Source organism: Pan paniscus, chromosome 12 (genome assembly GCF_029289425.2).
Source record: "Pan paniscus chromosome 12, NHGRI_mPanPan1-v2.0_pri, whole genome shotgun sequence".
NCBI lineage: Eukaryota > Metazoa > Chordata > Mammalia > Primates > Hominidae > Pan > Pan paniscus.
In genome coordinates, this window is record NC_073261.2 from 100758666 (window position 1) to 100777321 (window position 18656).

The 18656-nt window shown below is 39.0% G+C and overlaps 1 protein-coding gene across 1 annotated transcript in view; it reads left to right on the forward strand.

Moving 5' to 3' along the window:
- The window catches only part of ASXL2 (ASXL transcriptional regulator 2), a 154648-nt gene that overhangs the window by 120463 nt on the left and 15529 nt on the right, over window positions 1-18656 (forward strand). The window contains exons 9-12 of the mRNA XM_003827052.5: window positions 4832-4995; window positions 8359-8455; window positions 10837-10942; window positions 14069-14786. Of these exons, the coding sequence (XP_003827100.1) occupies window positions 4832-4995; window positions 8359-8455; window positions 10837-10942; window positions 14069-14786 (1085 nt within the window). The remainder of the gene's footprint in view (window positions 1-4831; window positions 4996-8358; window positions 8456-10836; window positions 10943-14068; window positions 14787-18656) is intronic.

Sequence of the window (18656 nt, forward strand, 5' to 3'; positions counted from 1 at the left end):
CAACACAAATTTATAAACTTTCTTAAAACATTATGAGATTTTTTTTGGTGATTTTTATTTATTTATCTTTTTGTTATAGCTCATTAGTTAGTGTTAGTGTATTTTATGTGTGGCCCACAACAGTTCTTCTTCTTCCAATGTGGCCCAGGGAAGCCAGAAAATTGGACACCCCTGGTGTATGCATTGGAATGTGATGCAGCTTTTTTTAAAAGAAAGAAGATGAATTTGTAGGTGATAATTTGAAAAATGTCCCAAGATATTTAGTGAAATTAAAAACCAAATATGATTAACATGTACATTGTGATTTCATGTTATCCAATTTAAAATGTCATTTCTGGCAGGAAGGTTGGGTTTGAATGTAGAAACCTTTGTTTTTATTTTGTATCTTTAGGTACTATTTGAATTTATAGACAACATTTACCTCTTAGACACTGTTTTTATTATTCACTTTGAAAAGATTTAAAATTTTATTGTAATTTATTCTTTGTCCCAGGAGTTATTTTGAAGTTTTTTTTGGTTTGTTGTTGTTAATTTCCAAATATATAGGGATTTTTGTTTATCTTTTTGTTATGAAGCCTCTGGTCAGATATCATGGACTGTGTGATGCTTATGCCTGTGTGGCATTGTGATGAACAACAGACTTTAAAATCAGATCGCCTGGGTTTAAATTCTACTACACTAACTTAATAATGTGACTTGGGCAAGTTATATCTGGGCCTCACTTTCTTCATCTGTGAAATGGGGAGAAAATAGTTACCTACTTCATAGGGTTGTGTGAAAAATAAATGAGTGAATATATGTAAATGCTTAGAACAGTGTCTGGCACTTAGGAAGCCCTATGTAAGTTGCTGCTGCTGCTGTTGCTCTTACTGCACTACTATTACTCAAAATTTACTGAGACCTCCTTTTTTTGACCTAATGATACTGAATTTAGAAATATACTCTAGTTGTTCAACACAGAATTCTGTGCTTGTTAGATCAAGCTTGTTAATCTGAAATCAGCTTTTTTTTTTTTTTTAACATGGAGTCTTGATCTGTCACCCGGGCTGGAGTGCAGTGGCGTGATCTTGGCTCACTGCAACCTCCGCCTCCCAGGTTCAAGCGATTCTCCTGCCTCAGCCTCCTGAGTAGCTGGGATTATAGGCACACGTCACCACTCCTGGCTAATTTTTGTATTTTTAGTAGAGACAGGGTTTCACCATGTTGGTCAGGCTAGTCTCCAACTCCTGACCTCGTGATACCGCCCGCCTCAGCCTCCTAAAGTGCTGAGCTGGGATTACACGCGTGAGCCACTGCGCCCAGCCTGAAATCAGCTTTTTTAGTGAGTGATAGCTCCTTCTGGTTTGCTTGATTTATTAATAATGGAGAGAGATGTGTTGAAATCTCCTATCCAAATGGTGGGTTTGTCCAGTTCTCCCTGTTCTTTCAGTTTTTATTTCACATGTTTTGAAGTTACTTTATATTGGATGTTTTCGTGTTTAAAATCTTTCTGATGGATTGAATATTTATTTACCTTATCGATCATCAAGTCTTTTTACTAAAAGTGTCTTTCATTCGATGTTAATAAATGTATACCAGCTCCCCTATGGTTAGTTTTTGCCTGGTGTGTAACTTCATTTCTGTGTCCTTGTGCTTTACATAATCTCTCTCTAAATAGCATATAACTAGCTGAAATTTCCTTGTTTTGGTTTCAACCCAATGACAGGCTCCCATTTGATGAGTTTTATTTATTTACATTTACTGTGTTTGTTAATATTTGGACTTGTTTCTCAGTCATAGTTTTTTATCCTATGGCTATGTTTCTTGTTTCCTTCTTCTTCTTCTTTTTTTTTTTTTTTTCCCGAGAAAGAGTCTCGCTCTGTCACCCAGGCTGGAGTGCAGTGGTGCGATCTCGGGTCACTGCAACCTCTGCCTCCCAGGTTCAAGTGATTCTTCTGCCTCAGCCTCCTGAGTAGCTGGGATTGCAGGGACCCGCCACCACGCCCGGCTGATTTTTTACTTTTAGTAGAAATGGGGTTTCACCGTGTTGGCCAGGCTGGTCCTGAGCTCCTGCCCTCAAGTGGTTCACCTGCCTTGGCCTCCCAAAGTGCTGGGATTACAGGCATGGGCCACGACTCCCAGCCTCTTTCTAAAAGGTTTTTTGGCTTTACTGATTTTTTTTTTTTTTTTGGTGTGTTCATATTAATTCTCTTGTAGCCTTTTTTTTCTCTCTACTGAGTTTGGTATGCACTCAATTTCTCTTTTAGTGGTTAGTGATTCCTTAAATGGTACCACACTTCTAAAAAATTGATATATCATAGTTCTATATATTTTTTAGTTACATGTGATATGTCTTTAATTCTTAAAAGTAACCATCTTGATTTTCCTCCAGAACAGTGGAAATACAACAATTCAGTGCTAATCTTTTCTATCTGGACTTAAATAAATATTATTGTCTTTTTTTTGTATTTTGTTTTTAACCTCACAAATCAGACACTAGAATACTATTATTTTATATAAATAATGTGGACATATATTTATCTACATGTTTACCTTTCTGTATTGTATTTCAACCCATTCTGCAATGATTTTCTTTCCTGAAGTACAATAAGAACTGTATTTATATCAGGTTTCTGAGTAGTGAACGCCTTCAGTTTTTATTTATAAATGTCCTTTCATGTTCATTTTTGAAGGATAGTTTGGTGGACATGCCTTTATAGATTAGTGGTTATTTTCTGTCAGCATTTTACAGATATTATCTATCTTATTCCAAATTTCATTTTAAGAAGTTTACTGCTGTTCTTTCATTCCTTTTTTTTTTTGAGACGGAGTCTGGCTCTGTTGCCCAGGCTGGAGTGCAGTGGTGCGATCTCGGCTCACTGCAAGCTCCGCCTCCCAGGTTCACGCCATTCTCCTGCCTCAGCCTCCCGAGTAGCTGGGATAACAGGCGTGCACCACCAAGCCCGGCTGATTTTTCTATTTTTAGTAGAGACGATGTTTCACCGTGTTAGCCAGGATGGTCTCGATCTCCTGACCTTGTGATCTGCCTGCCTCGGCCTCCCAGAGTGCTGCGATTACAGGCATGAGCCACCTTGCCCAGCCTCTTTCATTCCTTTTTATGTGATCGTTCCCTTCCTCGTGGATGCTTTCAAGCTATTCTCTTTGTCTTTGATAAACACTCTTACTATGCTGGGTCTATGCGTGGATTTCTTTCTGTCCTCTTTGGAATACGTTCCACTTCTAGAGCTTTAGTTTTGTAGTTTTCATCAGTTGCTGCAAATGTACAGCTGTCAGTTCTTTGAATATTGCCTTTTTTCCATTCTCATCATTTTCTCATTCTTGATCTTCAGTCAGGTATTTGTTAGACCCTCATTCTGTCATTTATGTTTTTGCTAAACCTCTAAAAATATTTTATCTTCTCTCTCATATTCTGAGAGTATAAATTGGGTAAATTGAGGGTAAATTGTTTGGCTATATAGTGTAGACCCTCTTTAATATTGTGAAACTACTGTTTAATCGATTTCATCAATTTTTATTCTACATTTCTAGATGTCCCATTTTCTTAAGTCTATTAATTCCTAATTATTTTGTCCTTATTTTTGTAATTACATTCTTTATTTCCTTAAACATTTTGTACATAGCAATTCTGTATTCTGTATATCTGATAGCTTCAGTACTTCTAGGTCTCCATCTGTTATTTCTAGTTTCTAATGATTCTCTCTTGTAGTGGCATAACTTCTCATTTGTTGGCTAATCTTTCTGAAGTAGTAATGCCAGATTTTAATTTGTAGGAATCCAGTGGGATTAATTTGAGGGAAATCCTTTGTTTTTGTTTATGCTTCCGCCAGGAGGCAGAGGGTGTACCCACATCAAAGATTGTATAGCTTTGTGAAAGCAATTCAAAATGTAGAATTTCTGGATCCTGTAGTTTTATGTATATTAACATTTTGCTAGATATTGTTAGATTTTCTAAGATTATGCTGATTCAGCCCCATCAGCAGCGTTTGAAAGTGCTTTTTGCTTTTTCCCCCTGCATAGTCCCATTACCATATTACAATATTTTGCCATTTTCATAGACAAATATGTTCAGTGGTTTAATTTGCATTTTTAAAAATATTAATATTTTAGCATCTACTTAAGGTTAGTGGACTGAATTACCTTTTAATTTCCTTTGCTCATTTTTCTCTTGGTGGTATTTGTCTTTTTCTTATTGATGTGTAATTGCTGTTTTCATATGAAGAAGAGCAACCTTTTGTCATGGCTTCCAAATATTTTTTCCAGGTTGGTCTTATATATATATATAAATTTTTATTTACATTTTAATCCTTTGTGTACTCAGTTTTTTTAAAGATTGTAACCTTCTGGTTGTGGACAGATTTCTTGAAACTGCTAGGCTATTAAATCATAATATTTTTAGCCAATGTAAATTAAAATCAGTGAAAAAAAATGTCATGAGAAGAGGCAAAGGAAGTCAGTATGATTTGTAGATTTGGGTTTTCTTTCTTAGACATTCTTCGTATCATTTATCATAAACTTTCTCAGTTTTTTGGGGGAAATAATCTAGTCTCAAACATAAAATGCAGTTTTAGTATGGTAGAAGACCCATTTTTACAGACTTTATTCTATTTATGCAGAGAAGGTAGATACATTGTATCTTTTATCCTCTATAAATGAACAAAACTTGTTTTGTTAGTCTTAGAAGAAAATTCTAAGATCTTAAGTGTTACCTTCTTCGTAGTGTGATATTTAAATGCTTACAATTGTGGATTTTTTATACTGCACAGAAAGCTACAGTTTATATAGAAACAGGACTTGCGAGGGAAGCCCAAACGATTCTTCTCTGTTTTTGTAGGACAAATGAAAAGAACTAAATGTGCTGACATTGACGTTGAGACACCGGACTCCATTCTGGTTAATACAAATCTGCGAGCACTGATCAACAAGCACACATTTTCAGTCCTTCCTGGAGATTGCCAGCAACGACTGCTTTTACTACTCCCAGAGGTAGATCGACAGGTGCGTCATTGAACTCCTTAAGATTTTAAAAATAGCTGTTTATGTATACTTGTAAAGTGGTATTAATGGTACTAAGTGAGAAGTAAGAATATTTTTACATAAGTTTCTCAATAGGCGGGTTTTTTAAGGCTTAGGGAAAAAAAATTCTCCTACCAGAATTTCAAGATGACAGAATTATTTTGACTGTTATTAGGATGCAGACATCCATAGAATGAAGGTGAGGAGGAGGCCAGACATGGTGGCTCACACCTGTAATCCCAGCACTTTGGGTAGCCAAGGAGGGCAGATCACCTGAGGTCAGGAGTTCAAGACCAGCCTGGCCAACATGGCAAAACCCTGTCTCTACTAAAAATACAAAAATTAGCCAGGCGTGGTGGTGGGTGCCTGTAATCCCAGCTACTTGGGAGGCTGAGCCAGGAGAATTACTTGAACCTGGGAGGCAGAGATTGCAGTGAGCCAAGATAGTGCCACTGGACACCAGCCTGAGTGACAGAGTGAAACTCCATCTCAAAAAAAAAAAAAAAGAATACATAAACTTCAGGAGGAAGAGTTGTCTTGGTCCAGTATCAACAGGATGTGGGCCAGTGCTTCAGTGGAGTGGGAAATGTCAGGAATAAGCCAAAAACATGGGTCCAGATAAATAAATAGATCTGGAAAGGCAATACAACATGGTATGAACAGTGGTGGACTTGGGAATTTTGCAGTTTGCATTCTTTTGTTACATTTTTCTAAGAGAAACATTTATTACTTTCATAGTAAAGAACTTAAAACCCAATGTAAATTATACTTAAAAAAAAAAAACAAAAGTAGCAAAAAGAAATGCCAAAGGTTTGGCAAGCGTCAAGGCAGGGACCAGAGAGCTTTAGTGATTTACCTTGGTCAGGAATAAAGAAAAGGTCTGAGACTTTGGCTTTCATCAAGGAAAACAGTGTACCCAGTCACTCCCCCTTCTGATCTTCTGTTTCCTCCCTCTGTAAAAGGAAGATAGAACAATTACAATTTTTTAAGCTTTCTTCACTTCTGAGATTTTTAAAAATCTCAACTGTGTTCTAAGTAATGTGATAGGTCTCCCCAACCCCCAACTTCTAAGAATGTTTATTAAAATGATGAGAGGGAGATGTTTTCCTTAGTTTACACAGTAAAAGAACTGGTTATACTCTCTTGTTCGTAGTAAGAGGATAACAGATAATGAGTAAGCTACAGAATTCATTATTAGCTAATTGACTTACTGAAATAAAACTAAATCTTTCTAATTCTGAAAATCATCTTTCTACTAGACTGCATTGATATCAATTTCATAGTGTTGTGAATCAGAACATGTCAAAGGAGTTCAGAGTCCATTGTCCAGAGAGCCCAAATAAATGAGGTATTCTTACAGCAGTGAGGACAAAGAAGTAAAACCGGTCCTTCTTGGTAACTGCTCTCCCTACATAACTCTTGGAGAAATTATAGCTTTGAGGATGCCAGTTCTTGGTTAGAACAAGTTAGGAGACTGAAGTTTCAGCAGTTTTAAGAGAACCTCTTGGAGATTGCTCTCATCTTTTTTTTTTTTTTTGTTAAAGACTCAGGGTTGTTAGGCTGGGAATACTAGTACAGGATGTAACTGAGGGCCTGTTTATGGAATTCTAATGCTGGTTCCTCAGAACTATCTTTTGACTAATGTTCTTTATCAAGTTCTAAATCTGGAGGATTGCCACATACAATTTTAGAATTAAAAGGGATCTTAGAGGTTATCTAGTTCATTTTCCCATAGAGTGCAATCCTGGGGGGTATTCTTTTTTTTTTTTTTTTTTTTTTTTTTGGAGATGGAGTCTCCCTCTGTCGCCTGAGCTGGAGTGCATTGGCTCGATCTCGGCTCACTGCAACCTCCGCCTCCTGGGTTCAAGGAATTCTCCTGCCTCAGCCTCCCGAGTGGCTGGGATTACAGGCATGTGCCACCATGCCCGGCTAGTTTTTGTGTGTGTGTGTGTGTTTTCTTTTTCTTTCTTTCTTTTTTTTTTTTTGTATTTTTAGTAGAGACGGGGTTTCACCATGTTAGCCAGGGTGCTTTCGATCTCCTGACCTCGTGATCCACCTGCCTCGGCCTCCCAAAGTGCTGGGATTACAGATGTGAGCCACCGTGCCCAGCCCCAGGGTATTCTTAATAGGAGGTTACTTGGCTAGTCTTTTTCAGTTGTTAACATGGTTGGAGCCCACAGTAATCTGAGTAACATTGTCCTTATGTGTAGAGAATATAGAATTTCGATTAAGTGGAATACAAACTACTGTCAGATGAAATTTAGAGTGTTTAAAGAATGAAAAGTTGGAAGCCATATTTGACTGTGTGGAGTATCCAGCAATGAGTAGAAAAATATTTAGACCAGAGAAAAACATAGGTTTGGATCAAAACCCTCTCCTTCAATATATTTGAAGGCCCATGATATGGAAGAGGTATACTTTGTTATACAGAAAGCAGATTTGGGGTTTAAAAAGCTTTTTCACAGTTGGAGGATTAAACTGCAGAATAGATTGGCTTATAGTGGAGTAACTTGCTTATCACTGTAATACTCAAGTAGAGACTGGATAAACTGCTCTTATAGGAACACCATTACCCTCGTACCAGTTCTCTAGAGTATGAATCAGCAGTCAGCAAACTACAGCCCACTAGGCAATTTCCAGCTGACTGCCTAATTAATAAAGTTTTGTTGGCTTAAAGCCACTCCTGTTAGTTTTCGTATTGTCCGTAACTACTTTTGTGCTACAGTGGCAGAGTTGAGTAGCTGAAATCAAGCCATATGGCCTGCAAAGTTAAAGTATTTGTGGTCTAGCCCTTTACAGAAAGTTTACCAATTTCTGCTGTAGAGCCAGGGGGAAATGATGTCGAACCACATACATTTGGAAAGTAAAGTGGGTTAAGAAGAGTTCCTCAATCTCAAGGATGTCCAAATCATTTTCTTAATTTTCTTCAAAAAACTGTTTTTGACTTAAAATTTACATTTAGATTTTTAGTCCATCCTTCTTTTTTTTTTTTTTTTTTTTTTTTTTGTCATTATCTGAATCTGAGATTCAGCTTTATTTTCTACTGGGTGGATAGCCAGTTGTTCCAGCACTATATGTGTGGTTCTGTGAGTAGATTTTTAATTATTAGGGAATGGATGTGAATGGAGAGAAAGGAGTGAGGAGAGGTAAACAGGAAAGCAATGTTTTAGAACAAAGTGATATTACATTAAATAACAGAGTTGGATAAGCACATAGTATGAGATAGTTATATTTCTATTAAAATAAATATATATACATTCTTTTATAAAATGACAGGAAAGTCAAATACCACGTGATACCTTTCACTTTCTTTGTAAGCTTTCCTTGGCTTATTCTTTGACCCAGGTTGGTCCAGATGGTTTAATGAAGTTAAATGGCTCAGCCCTTAACAATGAATTCTTCACTTCAGCAGCCCAAGGCTGGAAGGAAAGACTCTCAGAAGGTAAGTGCTCTACTTAATGTGTCTCCCAGGTGGTGTGTGCACTCGGAGCACCTCTCTTCCTCATCAGGTAATTACGCAGTTTTGGAAGGTAAAGGACAGGATGTTTCCATAGGATAGAATTAACTATCATGTGTGGAACACGTTGTTAGACTTTTATCTAGAGCCTATGTTACCAGGTTAACACCAGATGGAATCTAGCAATATGTTTCTTTAATGATATAAAGCTTCCAGGAAATTAAAAAATACAGATTTTTGGGCCCTGCTCCTAAAGATTCTGATTCAGCAATTCTACATTAATGCCTAGGAATTGAAATTGTATTAGGCTCCCTAATAAAAGTATAGAATTAGTCACTTTATGGTGCTCTGCATCCCAGTTTGGTAAGCAGTGAGATAATCTGTTTATTACTGCCTAGCCTCAATAAAACTAACAGTAAAAGCAATCAGTGAGAGCTTTTTAAAAGATCACTTCATTAAGGTATATTTCATATAATATAAAATTCAGCCATTTGAAATGGACAGTTAATTGGCAGTCAGAACATTGTAGTAAGTATGGATCATGACCAAGAATTACTGACTGTGATCACTGGTCTGCCATGTGTGCCATGCTTCTAGTGACTGATTGTGTGTGGGCACTGCATATAGTATCTGTCAGTACTAGCAGTTCTTCACCTCTACAGCTGAAAAACACCTGTGGTGTTTTTAAAAATACTGATGTGCAAACACCAGTGTCAGTGATTTTGTTTTTATTGCTCTGGGTTAGTGTCAGAGCTTTATTGATTTTGTTTGTTTGTTTCAAAGTTTTCCCAAACGATTCTAATATGCAGACATAAGTAAAACCACTGGCTGAATTATTTTTATTACATCTGTTTTTCAGTATACATGGAATAAAAAATAGCACTTGAAAAGTCGTATACCAAAGAATAGCCTAAAACAAGTGTGAGAGACTTTAAAATATATACATTTGTAAGGAACGCATTAGGAATGCTATTCATTGTTTATTTTCTGTCAGATTCCTACCAGTTAAAGTGAACAGCTAATATATAATCTAGATTGTTTCTTGAAATTGTTGACTTTTCCCATCCTCTTCTTTTAGAAGAAATTCTATGTAGAAGGGATCTGTTGCTCTGATTACTTTGGTCCTTTCTCTTTCCTACAGATATTTTTGGGCAGAGACCCCCCCCCCTTTTTTTTTTCTCAGAAAGATTAAAACATACCAATTCTACCGGTACCTTTCTTTAAGAATAAATTGGTAAAGGATTTACTTCCTCAGCCCCCACTTTTTTGTAACTAGGTACTGTCAGCAATGATACTGCGATTATTATTATCAGTGTTACTTTTCTTTTTAACATGCAAGCAAGTGACTGCTGTTCCTATAGTCATGTGATCATATTTTATGAACAACAACTTGGAACACTGTATATATGTGAACAGAGTCCAGTACATTTTATTCCTCATTTTCAGATACACAGTAGACTCAATAGCAGGAGTTCTGGGTTGGATTCTGACAGCCAAATCTCTCTTTTCCCAATCGTTTGCCCACGACTGTGATGTCCACGGTCCTCTAACACTTTTCCTCTCCTTCTCACCCCCAGGAGGTCTTAAACTTCAAATTCTGCCATTTCTACCTCTTATTCCTTGATGTCCTGGGTATTAGAGTACAAAAGAGAGCAGTCTATCTGAGCCACAAGTTTGAAGATGGCCTACCAAGCACATTCACTGTTCTCTGCTGATGGAGTGGGAAGGATTGAGGTGGTTGGTAGTATATGCAAATAAATGGCATATTCAGAGCAGCTGGGTCTTTGGCAGGTTGAGTATCTTCTTGCTAGAGCATTAGCCTGGTACAATTTGTGGAACAATTAGAAAACTGACAACTCCAGAATAACTCCCTACCTTTTTACTGGAATCTCGAATGCTAGGGCCATATCTTTTCTTTTTGCAGTTAGAGGTAAAAAGCCTAAAATTAAGTTGCCTTGGAGAAACTGATCTTTAAAATAGTAAAAATGCCCAGTGGCATAGTTTATTGAAAGCACATCACTTTTTCTTTTAGTGGAAAATAAATTGGAAGTTCTAGGTAAGAGATAAAATAAATCTGTATGGAATGTGATGCTTGGAGCGTGAGGAAGGTACCACAGGGAAGCCCAGCGAAAAGGCTTTGTCAGCCTCAGCTGAGTACTGAAAGCTACCTGGAGTGGTGTGCAAACATATTTTTATTTCACCTAATGGCATTTAGGTCCTCCTTTACAGTGAGGAGGTTTGAGGAGTTTCTGTTACTTTCACATGGTAGTATTCCAATTGCTGCCTGAGTCTTTCATGATTTATAAATAGTTACATGTTGCAAATAGCATTTTTCTATTGAATATCCTTTTTTGGGTACATTGCAGGTGAGTTTACACCTGAGATGCAGGTGAGAATTCGACAAGAGATTGAGAAGGAGAAAAAAGTGGAGCCATGGAAAGAACAATTCTTTGAAAGCTACTATGGGCAGAGGTAATATTAGGACAGGTTCTATAAACCAAATGTTAATTCCTACATATAAGTCATGTAGTGCTTTATCTCATTACCTTCTCAGAAAATCTAGGCCCCAGTTTCCTTCTGTTTTGTTTTATTTTGGTTTTTTTTGTCTCACTGATTCTTCTTTAGGAAGAAGTTTTTTTCTTATTATGAATCACGGGTTCACAGAATTAGATTACTCATTATACTTTACCCTTAAAACTGTCATTGTAGGTGAAATGGCTTGTTTAAAAACAAATTTTTTAGCTGGGCGCAGTGGCTCACGCCTATAACCCCAGCACTTTGGGAGGCTGAGGCGAACTCCTGAGGTCAGGAGTTCGAGACCAGCCTGACCAACATAGTGAAACCCCGTCTCTACTAAAAAAATACAAAATTAGTTGGGCGTGGTGGCGCATGCCTGTGATCCCAGCTACTTGGGAGGCTGAGGCAGGAGAATCGCTTGAACCTGGGAGGCGGAGGTTGTGGTGAGCCAAGATGGTGCCATTGCACTCGAGCCTGGGCAAAAAGAGCAAAATTCCATCTCAAAAAAAAAAAAAAACATTTCTAAAAAAACTTTGAATTAAGAGTCCCTTTCTTTGAAAAGATTGGTTTTTCTTCTGGTTACTTTATAAGATAGAAGAATATTGAAGTTCTTTAGTTCTTTTTTTTTTTTTTTTTTTTTGAGACAGAGTTTTACTCTTGTCGCCCAGGCTGGAGTACAGTGGCGCAATCTCAGACTCACTGCAACCTCTGCCTTCTGGTTTCAAGCAGTTCTGCCTCAGCCTCCTGAGTAGCTGGGATTACAGGCGTGTACCACCACACCTGGCAAATTTTGTATTTTTAGTGGAGTTGGGGTTTCACCATGTTGGCCAGGCTGGTCTCGAACTCCTGACTTCAGGTGATCTGCCCTCCTCGGCCTCCCAAAGTGCTGGGATTACAGGTGTGAGCCACCACTCCCAGCCAGAATACTGAGGTTCTGTCCACTTTTTATAGTAGTTAATTATCCCAAAATGTAGCTATCCAGAATCACTAAGGAATCTTAGGAATTTTGTAATGTGGACTATTAGAACCAACCTGTAATTAAACAGCCTCTCCTCTGTAAAAGGCACTCTGGGAGATGTACATAGCTGAATCAAGAAATAAATTCTGTTTAAAAGAGGCTGTAGCCTAAATTAGTTTTTCCCCCCCAACAAAAGATCCAACAATGAAATTGTAATGGGACATTTAAATAGATGGTAATGGAGATGTTCTGTTTGAAATAGGATTGAACACTTGAACTCCTACTTGTTAGTCTCCCTTCCTTCCATCTGCACACCAATGGCAGCCCTTAAGGAGACCCGTAACCGCAGCTTGAAAACTAAGTTCTCCTTTTCCTTGTCTCCAAGTAGTATTTATCCATCTCCTTCACAGTCATTTAGGAAATATTCCTATTGAGATTAAGAGTTCCATAAACTGCGGCCAGTTGCAGTGGCTCACACCTGTAATCTCAGTGCTTTGGGAGGCTGAGGTGGGCGATCACTTGAGCCCAGGAATTCGAGACCAACTTGGGCAACATGGCAAAACCACATCTCTAAAAAAAAAAATACCAAAAAATTAGCTGGGTGTAGTGGTGCGTGCCTGTAGACCCAGGCTCAGGTGGAAGAATCGTTTAAACCTGGGAGGTGGAGGTTGCAGTGACCAAGATTACGCCATTGCACTCCAGCCTGGGCGACGAAGCGAGACCTTGTCTCAAAAAAAAAAAAAAAGAGTTCTATAAACTGATTTTTCTATATTTTTGGTATGAGCATTGAGCTATAGAAGTGATGTTTGGTACATTTAGACTATTATTGCAGGTAGCAGTAATTCTACAAATATTTGTTCATTCCCTCCTTTTTTTCCTCTTTTTCTTTTTTTTTTTTTTTCAAAGACAGGGTCCCACTCTGTCCCTCAGGCTGGAGTGCAGTGGCACAATCACGGTTCACTGTAGCCTTAATCTCCCGGGCTTAGGCAGTCCTTCCACCTCAGCCTCCTGAGTAGCTGGGACTCCAGGTGCATGCCACCACACCCAGCTAATTATTGTATTTTTTGTAGGAGTGGGGTTTTGCCCTGTTGCACAGGCTGGTTTCAAACCCCTGTGCTCAAGCGACCTGCCCACCTCCCAAAGTGCTGGGATTACAGGCATGAGCCACTGTGCCTGGCCCATTCCCTCCTTCTTAAGCAGATAGAGCATTACAACAGTTCATGGGTCTTTCTATTTTCAACTATCAGTTTTTGTCAGCTTTTATAGAAAGACTGTTTTTGATTATTGCCCAGTTTTGTCCCTAGCCATTCCATCTCAGAAGCACAGTACTGACTCTTTGAAGTCACCAAAGAAGGCTCATTGATTTTACATGTTGTACAATATTCTAAAACATTAAGAAGAGTCACTAATGACCTTTACAGATTAGCCTAGCTTTTAGCCAAGCCACATTATGGATATCTCAATGGAACTATACCCTCAGAATAGCTTAGAGACACTCGATCTCAGAATTTTAGAGCTAAACCAAGTGGGATTTAAATGGGCTTTCCAAAACTCAGCTATAATTCTCAGCCTCTATAGAACATTGACAGCCAGCTGTCTCCTCAGGTCCTCTTAGATTTTTTGGGCCTGGGTTTGCACAGATATTGCAGAGAAGAGTTGATCACAATCCCAGGGTGGAAGGGTCTTGGGCTTCCTTCAATTCCCTTGCAGGTAGTCTGTGATGCATGCGTCCAGACAATGTGGCCCCTTTATAAGCAGAAGTAGTAATAACTACTATTACTGAACTTTCATTATGTGTTAGGCAAGTACTTTATATGGATTAACTTAATTATCATAGCAACACTATGAAGTAATTAAACCTAGTGTACAATTGAAGAAACTGAAGTAAAGAAGGCTAGTCATTTACTTAATATCACACGGACGGTTGGTATCAGAGCCAGAATTTGAATCCAGGCACTCTGACTCCAGAACTTTCACTACTACTAATAGTGAAGATAATACATGAATACCTGCTGTGTCAGGGGTTCTCCTAGGCATTGTCATCTTCCATTATCTCTATTAATGAATGCTTTCACAACATGGGCTATTTTTCAACTAGAATATTTCTTTTTTCCCCTTTTTAGTTCTGGCCTGAGCCTTGAAGATTCTAAGAAATTGACAGCTTCTCCCAGTGATCCCAAAGTAAAGAAAACCCCAGCTGAACAACCAAAATCCATGCCTGTGTCAGAGGCCTCTCTTATCAGAATAGTTCCAGTAGTCCCCCAGTCAGAGTGTAAAGAAGAAGCATTGCAAATGTCATCACCAGGCAGAAAAGAAGAGTGTGAAAGCCAAGGTGAAGTGCAGCCGAACTTCTCCCCATCTTCAGAGCCCCTGCTTTCCTCAGCTCTCAATACACATGAGCTTAGCAGCATTCTTCCCATCAAGTGCCCAAAGGATGAGGATCTCTTGGAGCAGAAGCCAGTCACCTCTGCTGAACAGGAATCTGAGAAGAACCATCTCACCACAGCTTCTAATTATAACAAAAGTGAAAGCCAAGAATCTTTAGTTACATCGCCAAGCAAACCCAAGAGTCCTGGGGTTGAAAAACCGATAGTGAAGCCCACAGCAGGAGCGGGTCCACAGGAGACTAATATGAAAGAACCTCTAGCAACTCTTGTTGATCAGAGCCCAGAAAGCCTCAAGAGGAAGTCTTCCCTCACCCAAGAAGAGGCCCCTGTGAGCTGGGAGAAGAGGCCACGTGTCACTGAGAATCGCCAGCACCAGCAGCCATTTCAGGTCTCACCACAGCCCTTTCTCAATAGAGGGGACAGAATCCAGGTGCGAAAAGTACCACCTCTCAAGGTAAGAGAATGGAGAGAATTAGAAAAGCAGAGATGGTCTGAACCCTGTGTTTTTGGTCATACCTACTAAATTTCAAGTAAATTGTGGTAGTTCTTAATGCAGAAGCAGTTGGATATATTTGATAAATATGTAACTATGGTCTTACACAAATAAAATGATAGATGGGCATTTAGAACTGCAGTCCTACGTACAGGTCTGTACTGATGTTTGCATAAGGAAGGTACCTGGGCATCTAATGTAAACCACCCCTGTGCTCACTACTCGAGCTCAGAGGCACCTGATCTCAGACTCTTAGACCAAATATAATTTAAATGGACTTCCAAAAACTTAGTTATAATTCTCAGCCTCTATAGAACATTGACAGCCAACTGTCCTACTGTCTCCTCAGGACCTCTTAGATTTTTTGGGCCAGGGTTCACGCAGATATTGCAGAGAAGAGTTGCTCACAATCCCAGGGTGGAAGAGTCTTGGGCTTCCTTCGGTTCCCCTACAGGTAGTCTGTAATGCATGCTTCCAGACCATCATGAAAATTATTGACAAAATAAGAAATGTGAGACTAAGCATGAGGAGACTATTGGTGTAATCAAAGGATCCTATCTTTGTACCAAGAGCCATGGTATTTGAGTTTACTTTACCCTTTTCTTGCTACCATAACTGACTTGATGTTCTGTGAATCAGGAACTACCTTTAGCTCCCTCCTGTTAAAGGAAATATGTGTAGCTGTCTTCTGCCACTACTGGTTACTTGAGGGACACTAGTAACATGGGATAGTCTTGGTAAGCTCTGCTGCTTAGCATGTGATTAACTTCCAGTTAGCCTTGTATTGCTGCACGTCAAATCTTTCAAATTCTTCTAGGTAGTATCTTGACTGTCTTAATATACAATGCCTTTTAAAACCCAAACACATTTTTACTTCGGATCTTAAAGGTTTATTAATACTTGGGCTTGTGCTTAATATCAGCTTGCAGTTCATTCATTTAATAAATAGTGTTTATTTTTCTTCCCAAGGAATTTAAGAGGCAACACACTGAATATTACTCATTAGGATATAAATGGAAAAATAAGACTAGTAAAAGTACTTTTTCCCCCTTTTTATTTAATTTAGGTGAACCAAAATTAGTTCTGTCAGGAAGTATTCCTTGGAAAGATTCACTTACCAGAACTTGACCCATTCTCATTGTATTTTTTTTTTTTTAACGGAGTCTCGTTCTGTTGTCCAGGCTGGAGTGCAGTGGCACAATCTTGGCTCACTGCAGTCTCCACCTCCCAGGTTCAAGCGATTCTCCTGCCTCAGCCTCCTGAGTAGCTGGGATTACAGGCATGCACCACCATACCTGGCTAATTTTTTTATTTTATTTTTTAGTAGAGATGGGGTTTCACCATGTTGGCCAGGCTGGTCCCAAACTCCTGACCTCAAGTCATCTGCCCTCCTCTGCCTCCCAAAGTGCTGGGATTACAGGCGTGGGCCACCGTCTGTACTTCCTATTACTTTTTTATTCATTGCTTGTTTTTTGCCCCCCAAGAGGGAGTCTTGCTCTGTCGTCCAGGCTGGAGTGCAGTGATGCAATCTTGGCTCACTGCAGCCTCCACCTCCCGGATTCAAGGGATTCTCCTGTCTCAGCCTCCCAAGTAGCTAGGATTATAGGCGTTAAGCCACGACGCCTGGCTAATTTTTGTATGTTTACAAATAATTATTTGTAAAGGGGTCTCACCGTGTTGGCCAGGCTGGTCTTGAACTCCTGACTTCAAGATCCACCTGCCTCGGCCTCCCAAAGTGCTAGGGTTATAGGTGTGAGCCACCACGCCTGGCCAATTCATTGCTCTTTAAAATTGGTGATTTTAGCACTTACGAATCTATGGGGGTTTTTTCTTATTTTTTTTTCTACCATTAACATGCATCGCCAGAGATTCTGATTTTTGTTATAATCACTTTTACTATTCTTTCTTATAAAAATATTAGAAACTTTTCTTCAATGTCATTCACAGCTTATCTCCAGACCTGAGAGCTGAGTAACTGTTTAGGTTTTGCTATAAATGTTGCTAAGACCCATCATTTCTATTTCCTCACCTGTAAACAGGCTGGGTTACATCATATTCTGTCTGCTTTCTGCTAGTCCAAAGGGATTACACAGAAACTTTAATCCACTGTGACCAAGTTAATATAATTTTACTTTTTTCAGTTCTTTTCACTATGTTGCCCAGGCTGGGAGTGCAGTAGCTATTCACAGGCACAGTCAAGTACACTATGGCCTTGTTAGGTATAGAGTTACTCTCACGAGTATTCTTATGTAAAGTTGTTTGTCCCTATATAAATTCCCCTAAACACTTTTCTTGTATTTACTTTTTTAGTTTTATCTTTTTTTTTTTTTTTTCATTTTTTCCCCTGCAGTTTCTTTCATATGATATAAATAAGGGACAATAACTGCTTCTTTCTTACTGTAGGCAGCCTCTAAAATGCTATGTGATGAGTAAATATACTATCTAGGCTTGTTCGAATTGGATGTGAAATAGATTTAGCTCTTAGAGAGATTAAGTAGGTTTCCTGATGTAAAATATATACTCTGTGACACCTGTTATGAAGTCCCATGGCTCTAACTTCGGAATTAGAGAGAATCAGTTTTTGAGGACTACTGACCTTTTGAGAAATGAGTATTGCAAATAATGAAAAATGTTTAGTGACTTTATTATTCTTAATTTAAGAACATTAAGAAAAATGGCATGCATTTTCTTAGGGTTTAGTGGGTTAATTTTTTTTTAATTAAATGCTTTAGAACATCTTAACAGTTATTTGCTCCTTTAAACTCAACCAGTTACTAGAAGAGTCCACATCTTGTTGCATTATTAGTAACTCTAATAGCTTTCAAAGTATTGTTCAGGACAGAAGGCAGATTTGTTTCAGACATGATGATTTTATGGTATGAAAACCATTGGTTTCAGCCAGGCGTGGTGGCTCACGCCTGTAATCCCAGCACTTTGGGAGGCCGAGGTGGGTGGATCACTTGAAGTCAGGAGTTCGAGACCATCCTGGCCAACATGGTGAAACCCCATCTCTACTAAAAATACAAAAAAATTAGCTGGGCATGGTGGCAGGCACCTGTAATCCCAGCTACTCTGGAGGCTGAGCCACAAGAATCACTTGAACCCAGGAGGCAGAGGTTACAGTGAGCTGAGATTCTGCAACTGCACTCCAGCCTGGGTGACAGAGTGAGACTGTCTCAAAAAAAAAGAAGGAAATCAATGGTTTCAAACCTGATAGACATCAGAATCTCACAAGTAGCTTTTTAGAAACTTTTTTTTTTTTTTTTTTTTGAGCTGGAGGCTCCCTCTGGAGTCACCGTGTTGGCCAGGCTTTTTCAGGCTGGGTGCTGTGGCTCATGCCTGTAATCCCAGCACTTTGGGAGGCCGAGGCAGGTGTATCACAAGAGGTCAGGAGTTCAAGACTAGCCTAGCCAACATGGTGAAACCCCATCTCTACTAAAAATACAAAAGTTAGCCAGACGTGGTGACCGACACCTGTAATCCCAGCTACTCGGGTGGCAGAGGCACAAGAATCACTTGAACCCAGGAGACTGAGGTTGCAGTGAGCCGAGATCACACCACTACACTCCAGCCTGGGAGACAGAGCAAGACCCTATCTAAAAAAAAAAAAAAAAAAAAAAAAGACTTCCTAGGGTCTTGGGGGTTCTGATTTGTAATTTTTTGGGATAGGACCCAGAGCATATATATTTTAAAATTGCGCAAGTAAATATAATACCAGCCAGAGATGAGAATGGCTGGCAAACATTATGTACATACTCCTTTATGTGTATGGGCATGGTGGGGGCTCCTATAGATCACACATTGTCTTCCTTCCAGTGCTATCTAGAAGCC